Here is a 10,839-nt window from a genome sequence, read left to right as displayed (position 1 = left end):
GTGTTTCAAAACTGTCCGAGTACTTGTTTTTCTTTACTTATTATAAATCATTATGTTATAAAATATTTAACTGTGTTAAAATCAGAGGAAATTTAAAATATTGCTGGATCAAATGAAATAATAAAGTTTTAATTCAGTAATTGCCAGACTAACGGTAGGAAAAGTTACTTATAAACTCAGCACTCGATTCGAGTAAGTCATGAAAAAAACTTTTAAAATTTAATTCGAATCATTTATAATGTAATACATTGTTGGGGCAATTTTAAAGAAAAGTCAGGCTTATTGTATTCACTTAGAAATGTAACCTATTTTTTATTAGGATTTAATTAAAGAAGTAAAAAAAACATAATTCCTTAAAGCTATCATTGCCTTCGACCTTATAAACATTTAATATTTACCAAGAACAAAAAGATCATAATAATATAAAAATTTACGAAAACGAATTATTTCGTTATTAGATTTGTGAAGTGAAAAATATTCTGGTAAAAAAATACGAAATAAAAATGATAGTCGTTTGGTTGTTGATTTAATTGATCCTTAAGGAAAATATTTATAAAATTAAGTTCAAATTGTTTTCAAATTAAGTTGTAAATATCTTTATAAAAACTCTTCACATTAAACCATTATGAAATTAGATTAAAAAAAAATTTAATCGTTACTTCCTCGACTACAGAATTTAATTAATAATTTTTAAAATCTCGTTAGTTTAAAACCAGTTCATAAATTAGTTCTTTTTATTCCCTGAGATCCCTGTATTTAAAAACTAGACATGTAATTTAGTGTTACAAGCCTGTAATTTCGAAGTCTGTAATATTCTCTATACTTGATTACTAACTATACAAATTAAGTCTGGGATATTCTATGAACCTTAATAATTCTTTTTAGCCTTGATTCTTTTTTAATGAAAAAATAACTTTTCCATTGTACACACGAATAGACTTCCTTTCATCAATCGTCAATAAGAACCAAGCTAACTTGATCGATTGCTTACGTGTAGTAATTGACGTAAGTAAAAATATTTTTTAATACACTTTTTGGCCTTCCCATTAATTCTTTTCTATCAGCCAGGCTGTTATAATAATAAAGCTAAAATTATAAATTGTAAAACCATTTAAAACATTGTAATAAGTCTTAAATTCTCTTCACTAATATAATATTAAGACCAATATACATAAATAAAATATCCTTTTCTGTTTAAGATCACGAAAAATTATGTTCATTAAAGAGAGCTAGAACATAAGAAACGTTAATGTAACATGTCATGATCTCGTGCTATTGAAACAAGATGTTTTTATTGCGTTGACTCATTCTTTATCTTCGACCCCCGCGTCACAACCGCGCCCACTTACGATAAGCTATTAAAGATAATGTACTCGTAGTCCCGGTAACAAGGTTACCTACGCAGTATATTTCCATAGGAACTTTGTCATATGGAACTTAAAATTTACTCCCTTATATAATATTTTATCTGGCAACAAAAGAGATTACTGATTAAAGAGCTCGCAAGCAATTTCATTTTACACTACTATTCATTGTCCTGTGTGCAGCGTTGTGAAAACACAACAACTGCACATTTCGTATTATTTTCATGCAGAGCTCAGTCAATGAAAAAGCCGCACATACATTTATTATTATATAAATATTGTTTTAATAACGTATCTCTGATATTATAACAAATTTTATATTGTTTGCGTTTATATTTTAACTTTGTAATAATATTGCCTTTGTCGAGACTTCTTTCTCCATATTAAGAATTAACAACGCAATCGAAATGAGGTAACCATCTGTTCAAATTTCAATATGTCACACTGATTACTTTCAAAATAACGAAAATAAAATATTTTCGGCGTTTGTCTTCTCATTCTGAGAATAATAATGTCTGAGTTATTTCTAACCAAAATATATTTCGCAAATATATATACTTCAATATTTAAAAAAACATTTTGCTTCTTCAAGCGTCCTAATATTCTTTTATTATAAAAATTATAACGTAAAATTTATATTCCATTTTATTAATCTGAACCTTAATATGTATGCGATTTCAGTAACGGCTGTCAAATATGGTGTTAGACATCATATCATTCAAGATTTTCTTCATAAAGCTTTTAAAATATAGATAACTATACGTTCCGCGATCATCTGACCATTGTCATGTAGTAACCACTAGTTATTATTTATTATTTAGAACACACCGCAAACTCCATTATATCTTAAATGACAAACGACATAGTGTTGCCCCATTGTTATAGTGTAATGTTTCTTTTCTTTTTAATAGTATAATTGACAAGTAATTCTCTGTTGTAGCTTTAAAAATATATTATACAAGTAAGTTTTATATTATCTACTATAAATAGAATGTTCCAGAAAAAAAAATCTAGGATTAGATTAGTTCAAAGAGTTTGAAACATAAATTTGAAAGATCAAATACTTTACAATCAATACAGTCAATAACGGTTTTTTTATCATTCAATTATTTATCATTTTTGAATAAGGTCATTTATTGCGTAGTACCTACGCTCTGTGTTTTACTATGAATTGTTTTTATAAATAATATAAGTTTGATAAGAATTAATTAGTTTTGCGGCCAACGTACTTTCAATTTTATAGACGGCCTCAAATTAAAAATCTAAATGATATTGTCTTTATAAGTGCTTTAGTTTCCACTTATAGTCTATACAGATAGCTTTTTAGAAAGTTCATCGTGATTTCCAATTTATCTACGAATTATTATCTAATTTACTTATTCATTAAATCATTACTTGAACTGCAACTATGGCATAAAATATAAATGCATTTTTTCAAAAACACTCTTTTTTTTTATAAATCCAATTTACATAATATGTCTTAAGTTTATTTCGTGTCGAATATTAATTAAAGAAGAAATTATAGTGAGGTAATTTTTAATTTTATAACTATTTCTTCGTGTATATTTAAAGTCACATAGGAACTTTTTAATACTTTCATTTTAAATATTGCAGCAATTGATTCTTACAGCCATTTTAATACTACCAGATAAACTGTAAAGTACTTTGCACATTTGTTTTTGTTAAAAAAATTAATATATGTATCCTATTGTTTGTTATTTTAACGGCTTTTTATAGCTGAACTTTTTATAATACACTTTAAGATTTCTGTTTTTAATATAAGATTATCTGTTATATATTTTTAGTTTAATCTGTACTTTTAACACATCTTTCAGAATTTCCACATAGTTTTAAAAAAGGATTGCGTCGTATATTAAATATTTAATTGTTGTCTACTCAAATTTGTCTTTTATAATATAATATAACATTATGTCTTATTAGTGTGAAGCCGTTGAAATCGACATCGATTAACGATCAATCGACCGAAAGAAGGCAGTTGAATGTTTATTTCATGTCAATGTTCGATTCGCTTTAACGAGACAGTCTGGTTACGTAGGGAAAGAATAAATAATGTGTAATCTATAATATGATAGTTGCATGATAACTATTAATAAAACAGATAAATTCTTTGCATACGAATCTTTACATATTACGTAAAAAATTAAATTTAAATTGCTTTTCAGCGTAACTCGTTAACCGTATTTTAATTCTGAAAACAAAATAAAGTCTCCGTCTTAGGCTCATCATAAATAAGATGATAATTTTTAATCCGGGAAATGATACTCAAATTGAATTTTATATATTTTATTTGGGTTAACAAATGGTAATGGTAATGTCTTAACGCAAATTGGTTTATTGATTTAACTGGGGTGTACACAGAAATAGAATATTTAGTAGAAATGGCTGTCATATTTTAGGTCATGGCTTCCTATTAATTAGGACTGATAATTAATTTATTCTCACAGGTAGAAATTATTAAATGGTATAGCTTTGTTGTAATGCGGATGGTGTCTACATCCATAAATTGCCAGTTGAAGTTTTTTGCTATACCATTACAAACATGTTTTTAAGCCATATATTTTACCGTCAACGTAGTGGGTTCATAAATAAAATCATTTTTATTGTTGGGAAGAATTGATTGACGTGTTATGAAATGTAGTTCAATGGATCGACAGATAGACAATTAATATACATATATATATATATATATATGTATGATTTCCTATATTTAAAAAATGGCTTTGTTTTTCCCATATGCTCGAATAGTATAAAATCTGACAGTTATATAAATTCTTAAGAGGAAATTCGATTGACAAATAGAGCAGTAAAGGATGAAAGAGAAACGTTCGGAGTAAAGCGACTTGTCTAAATGTCGTTTTTTATTTAGCTTAAATCTGTTACAATGTTATTTCTTGTTATTTACAGTTATATTTATAGGCATGTTCAGGATAAAATTTTCCGATTTTGAAAGAGAGCCAAAAAAACTTTCATTTGTCGATACATTTTAGACACCTCGGATCAAAAATTTCCGCGTAAATAAGGGCTCCAGTGACTAATCATTATTTGGTAGACAATAACGCTTAGTTAATATTTACCTCGAAAATTCTACAAAAGAATAGAAAAGATGTAAAATTTTGTAGTATCCATAATAACAGGGGAAGTCGTGGTGGCCTGGAGGTTAAAGACCCGTCTCTCATACGTGAGGGCGCGGCTTCGAAACCTGGCAAGTACCAATGTGATCTTTTCCGAGTCATATGTACTTTCTAATAGTATTTAGACACCACTGACGGACGGTGAAGGAAAACATCGTGAGGAAAACTGGTCTTATAATTTCAAATTATTAGATTGAAATCGCCAACCCGTCTTGAGCAAGCGTGGTGAGTAATGCTCTAACCTTCTCCATGTGAGAAGAGGCCTTTGCTCAGCGGTGGACTCCGATAGGCTGATGATGATGATAATAACAGGTATAATGTTTTTAAATGTTTTGGTTTTTGCTAATGGATTTACGTGACTCAGGTAGAGCAATTACCGCTTTTCTTTTCATGAAGCGATTTTTTTTTACTAGTTAGTGTATGAAAAAGCTTACAATTAATCCTATCTTTTAATCCTGTACTCAGATGTAAGATACAACGGCACAGCGAAAAGTAAATGCCGACTACATCTAAGCGACTTGAATAGCTGCTATTCAAAGGAGTTATGATAAAACTCACATAGAAAGTTTTTTAACATTATCTAGCCATGTTAGTGATAATGAATAACATACGTACTCTAAGATATATTGTGAATTTGTTTTAATTGAAATCACATTATAAGTTGAGTTTCGTATAGAATAATCCTGAAAGGACTTTTATGCCTTGACATGTATACTTTAATAGAACAATTTTTTTAAACTGTTCATTTATAAATAAGCACGCTGATTATAAAAAAAGTTACACATTTATCACCTCTTCACTTTTCACTTAAAGTTGAGATGTTACTATGGCGGTATGGCAGACACCATTTGGACAAGGTCTTATATAACTTTATTTTGCTTAACGTCCTATCTTGGAATGGGATAGTATTGAAGACAGAGATCTCTGTCCCAGTCAACATCCGGTTTCCATCTTGACCTGGGCTAATATTTGCATATTACAAAAAGGTTTGCATTTTATATAAAACGCTTAGCTATGACTTAGGTCAAAGTGTGCAAGAATTTAAGATCGAAGGCTAGGTATATAATATTTGGAGTCGGACTCAAGTGATAAATATAGAAGCTATTTTTATAATATTTGGTCTATTTTTTTTATTTTTTTCTGAGTAATTTAACTATATTTGCTACAACTATTTTCACTGATTTTAATTTTAAAATAAAACTAATCATCATCATCATCATCATCAGCCTATAAGAGCCCACTGCTGAGCAAAGGCCTCTTCTCACATGGAGTAGGGGTTAGAGCATTAATCACCACGCTTGCTCAAGACGGGTTGGCGATTTCAATCTCATAATTTGAAATTATAAAACCAGGTTTCCTCACGATGTTTTCCTTCACCGTCCGTCAGTGGTGCCTAAATACTCTTAGAAAGTACATATGATTCGGAAAAGATCACATTGGTACTTGCCAGGTTTCGAACCCGCGCCCTCACGTGTGAGAAGCGGGCCTTTTAACCTCCAGGCCACCACGACTAATAAAAAACTAATATTTTTCGGATTTACTACGCGTTTATTATTATTTTTAACAAAATACTCCCGACATTTCGGTTACTTTGCACCAACCGTAACACCGTAACCGTACCACGAGACGAAGAGATGAGAATGTCTGATGATTGTAATATTCTTTATGACAACGAATATTTAAAAGAATTAAATACCTACTTATAGAACATATTTCTGCAATATGGTTACGTAGATGGTTTACATCTAATTATAATTAATTATATTGGCTTGTTATATAAATTTTTTTTATATAGAGAGGAAAAAACACTGTTGTTATTTGTTTGCTTATAGTAAGCTCTGATATCAGGCAATTAAATTCCGGGTAGTATTATCGTAAATTGTAAACACATTTATTTAATAATTTATATGCTAAAAAAATTTTACAAGATTAACAAAAAGATTACTAATTATCTGATTTTAGATTAATAAATCTTACAAGGCATTATCAAAAAAATACCTATATTTATAAATTCTCTTGTTGATAGTTACTTAAGTAAATTGTTTTTTTCCGCACTGCATATTATTCTTTTTCTACTTTACATAGAATATGACGGTCAATGGCACGGAAATAACCTAAAAACTTCAAACTTTTCATTTATTTTATAGACAAATGCTTCTAAACCTACGACTTTGATAGAATGATGGTGAATACATATACGAGTTTAAATAATACTGTTATATTTTTGTATTACGCCATAATTAGGTAATCAAACTCCAACCACTTAAATATAAAATACAGTTTCGACATTTTTGTATCATTTCTAAATTAGACTTTTGCTTCCCATGTTTGTACACGTTTGGTTTTTTGAAATATAAGACCTTGACGTTGACGTTTAACATAAAACTTTTTACCATTGACAACTCATATATACAATCTTGAATCTCCTAATTTTTACTTTAGACAGTGTTAATTGTTAGTATTGGTTATTCAGAATTAATAAACTCTTAACTCGATTATATTCAGTGCACGAAAATTTAAGGCAAGTTATTTTTATCCTCCGAATTATTTTTATTCATTGCGTTGTTTAGGTTATCAAAGGCCAATACCGTCACAACTCATGTCTGTTGACCACTTTGATATTTCAATATAATGTTTATGACGTTTAAAATTCTTTGTTTTATTTTCAAAACAAATAACAATATCGAACATTCCATATATCAATTATAAAAGTGTTTGTCCACCAGGAAATTGTCATGTGTAACACAGAAATTAACAGTATTAAATCAGTTGTTTATATTAAAATATTGTTATATTTATATGTGAAGGAGAACTAGAGCAAACGTATAAAATATTGGTTCAAATCCTGTTCATACCAATTTTACCTAGATTCATTGATAAAATTTGAACTTGATAACCCTACAAACAAATTTTATTAGTGCTAACTGTTAAAAAGTAGTTTTAACTGATTTATTTGGAATAACTGGTTTGGATATGACAAATAAGATATCTAATTATACATTGTAACCTAATGACCTCTGTACGTCAACAGTAGGTGATGAGGCAAATCATTCGATTGAATGTTCTCAGTACAATTCTGAATTCCAAAATGAGAAGTCACACATACAATGAATCTTTGGGCACAGCCAGGTAATATTTATTAGAAATACCTAGGTGTTTTATGCATTGTGTTATTGTGTTTATGGCAACAAGTTTCCCCATGCACTCTTTGTATGCTGTCCGTGGCTTCTAATATAATATAATTACTAGGAGTTTGTCTTGTTATTACCTGAATAATATTCTATAGTGATTTTATTGTAGTTGAAATTCTTCTGTAGCGTGTTTTTCAATATTGCATTCATATTTGTAATGTCTGCTAATGTTATGTATTAGGATCATGGCAAGAATCCTGGATGGAAAAGCACTGGCCAAAGAAATAAAGGATGAAGTAAAGATAGAAATCAACAATTGGATCAGGAATGGCAACCCTGCACCAACTCTACGCTGCATTATAGTGGGAGAAGACCCTGCCAGTCATACTTATGTTAGAAACAAAATACAGGCAGCACGTGAAGTTGGCATTGAAGCGGAAACAATAAGATATGATGCTAATTTAACGGAAGAGGCATTGATGTCTATAATAGATTCATTGAATAAGGATAAAAATATTAATGGGATATTAGTGCAGCTGCCTTTACCAAGCTCTATTGATGAGAGGAGAGTGTGTAATGCTTTGGCTCCAGAGAAGGATGTCGATGGTTTTCATATAACAAATGTTGGTCAGTTGTGTCTGGACATGCCCACCATTGTACCAGCCACGGCCCTCGCTGTGGTTGAAATGCTGAGAAGGTTAGTTCTTAGACCTTTTTCCTTAAAAATATATGTGTATGTATATATATATATATATATTTATATTATATACCGTCATGTCAGTGTCAATAAAAGAAGAAAAACATTAAAAGTGTATATATGAACTGTTTTTATGAGAATCTTTGTAATTTTTTTGTCTGTTACTATCAATGTTATTTATCCAAGATTTCCAAGACAAATTATTAATTGAATTTATTGCATTTAAAATCATTTACAGCCCTTGAACACATTAATGAATTTATAGTATTTATCATTTATAGTATCTCTCTTTAGATAGTAATTTCTCAATGTGTAGTTCTTATCACAATGTGATGACATATAGCAATAAATATTTATTTATTATGACATATACAGGTCAAGTTCAAATACTTTATGGTTCATTGTCACAGCTGAAGGATTGCTTTATAAAATCAATACTATTTCTGTAAAACTTCCCTTTTTCATAGTTGGAGTAGGTATAGAGAAAAAGAGTGTATTTGGGCTATACAATTTTGTTACTAGTTGTGATTAAATTTTAATGTTAGAATTAATTTGAGTTCTTTTTAAATCATAATAGTTTTGAATGATAGTTAAAATACTTCCTGTAATTTTTTTTAATAATAAGCTTTTCTCACTTAAGTTATTTCAATTTTATATCATAAATAAACTGTATATTTTTATGAATAAAAATATATTTTATTCATGTACTTTAAATTAGCTGTCATACAAAATTAATGATATTTTTTTTTAAATTTAGATTCAAAATTGATACATTCGGTCGCAACACGGTGGTTATAGGACGATCTAAGAACGTTGGCATGCCAATAGCCATGATGCTACATTCTGACGGCCGCCATGACAGTGGTCTCGGTATGGACTCAACTGTCACTATCTGTCACAGACACACGCCTGCTGATCAATTGGAGTTTTATTGTCGACACGCTGATATTATTGTTAGCGCAACCGGTACGATTGTTATTTTATATTTTTTATCTGTATTTCTTTTTGTTTTGATATAAAATTATAATTCCCATAATTCAATCTCCATTTTATATTGTGATTGAATAATTACGTACAGGTTCTTATTTGAATGAAGCAGTCGACAAAATGCGTTGTAAACTATTTAGTTCTGAATGAAAATATAGATGATGTAATGTTTTGAAGGCATTATTTTTATTGCTTTTTTGTTGCTTATCCGCCATGTTCTTCCGAATGCCTGAGCGGATTTTGGTGGGACTTTTTCTGGACGATAGAATAGTTTATTATGAGTTGGTCAGGTACATCATATCCCGCGACGTAGTTTAGGGAGCAAATGCCTTTGAAAGGCGTGATAATTAGTTCAATACACAAAAAGTATTCTTTTATTACTGACTAGTTATTTTAGGCCCAATAATTACGTATTTCTGTTCACGTGTGATAATTATATTTTATCGGAATAGGTCTACCAAAGCTTATTAAGGCTGATATGGTGAAGCCAGGAGCCACGATCATAGACGTCGGCATCACCAGAGTAACTGATGAAAGCGGAAAGACAAAACTTGTTGGCGATGTTGATTATGACGGTAGGTTGATATTACTCGCATCGGCCCACCCTTACTCACTTAGTTTATTTTAATTTACTCGTTGTGAATGCATTAATTTAATTAAATATTTTTATTTAATAACACGATATTAATAAATATTTAATTGTACATATTATTTAAATCATGCATCATTGATTTTATCTTCGATTTAAAAGTTTTGTGCGTCTATCGAAACTAAAAAATTTTTTCTTCTCAGAGGTAGTTAAAGTGGCCGGTGCTATAACCCCCGTCCCTGGTGGAGTGGGTCCCATGACAGTCGCCATGTTAATGAAGAACACTCTTCAAGCTGCGCAGCATAACTCATTTAAATGATAGTTCTGAACTATTACTTTTTTAACAGAAAAAAATACGCTATTGTACGTATAATGCCAATGTCTAAGTTATTTAAACTATATAGAACTTTTTGAATCCTCAACTTACTTAAAAGACCACGGTGCCTTATAAAATATTTAATGAATATAAGTGAATAGGTGTAAGAACTGACATAGTATTATAAATGTGTAAGGATTGATTTATTGTTATAATTTTAACGGTTTTAAGTAACATTCCATTGGAATATGCATTTTACGTTTGAAACATTGTTCATTGTTTTGTAATGTATTATTACTATATATTAAATAAATATGAGATGTTTAAATTTTGTGTTTCATTGTCGTTATTTATTTGTTTTCAATTAAAAACATTTTTTAAATTGGATCGTTCGATATACACAATTAATGTTCGTATTCAATATAACCCGATTGGAATTTGATCCGAAAGTCATATAAATCCAGAATAGAATCCAACGAGTCCTTATTAAACCGGCACGTATAAAGAGAGGGTTTGTACGTGGTTACATTTGGTAACGAAATTACGTTATTTTGGGACTCAAATTGTCTGTTCCACGGCTTTAGGCTTAATAGCATAAAGTAG

At 29.7% G+C, this 10,839-nt stretch overlaps 1 protein-coding gene across 3 annotated transcripts; it reads left to right on the top strand.

Moving 5' to 3' along the window:
• The first annotated feature begins 6,889 nt into the window (after positions 1-6,889).
• On the top strand, positions 6,890-10,564 carry LOC116768083 (bifunctional methylenetetrahydrofolate dehydrogenase/cyclohydrolase 2, mitochondrial). Of its 3 annotated transcripts, none has more exons than XM_032658713.2 (6): positions 6,890-7,037; positions 7,548-7,645; positions 7,889-8,344; positions 9,102-9,310; positions 9,784-9,906; positions 10,124-10,564. In XM_032658713.2, the coding sequence occupies exons 2-6, from the start codon at positions 7,554-7,556 to the stop codon at positions 10,237-10,239; spliced, it is 996 nt and encodes a 331-aa protein (XP_032514604.2). In that variant the 5' UTR covers positions 6,890-7,037; positions 7,548-7,553; the 3' UTR covers positions 10,240-10,564. The 3 variants fall into 3 exon arrangements, with proteins under 3 accessions (XP_032514604.2, XP_032514606.2, XP_032514605.2); XM_032658714.2 differs by having other exon boundaries at positions 6,900-7,037; positions 7,551-7,645; XM_032658715.2 differs by lacking the exon at positions 7,548-7,645.
• Positions 10,565-10,839: the final 275 nt, after the last annotated feature.

This window comes from Danaus plexippus, chromosome 19, assembly GCF_018135715.1.
Source record: "Danaus plexippus chromosome 19, MEX_DaPlex, whole genome shotgun sequence".
NCBI classification, from domain to species: domain Eukaryota; kingdom Metazoa; phylum Arthropoda; class Insecta; order Lepidoptera; family Nymphalidae; genus Danaus; species Danaus plexippus.
The sequence above is the reverse complement of the archived record's forward strand: the minus strand, read 5'-3'. Positions and strand labels throughout refer to the sequence as shown.

Excerpts from the sequence above, each read along its gene's own strand:
- LOC116768083 (XM_032658713.2), top strand. The coding sequence starts at position 7,554 with ATGAGGCAAATCATTCGATTGAATGTTCTCAGTACAATTCTGAATTCC. Across the intron at positions 7,646-7,888 it reads GAATCTTTGGGCACAGCCAG|GATCATGGCAAGAATCCTGG; the intron begins GTAATATTTATT and ends GTTATGTATTAG. Across the intron at positions 8,345-9,101 it reads GTGGTTGAAATGCTGAGAAG|ATTCAAAATTGATACATTCG; the intron begins GTTAGTTCTTAG and ends TTTTAAATTTAG.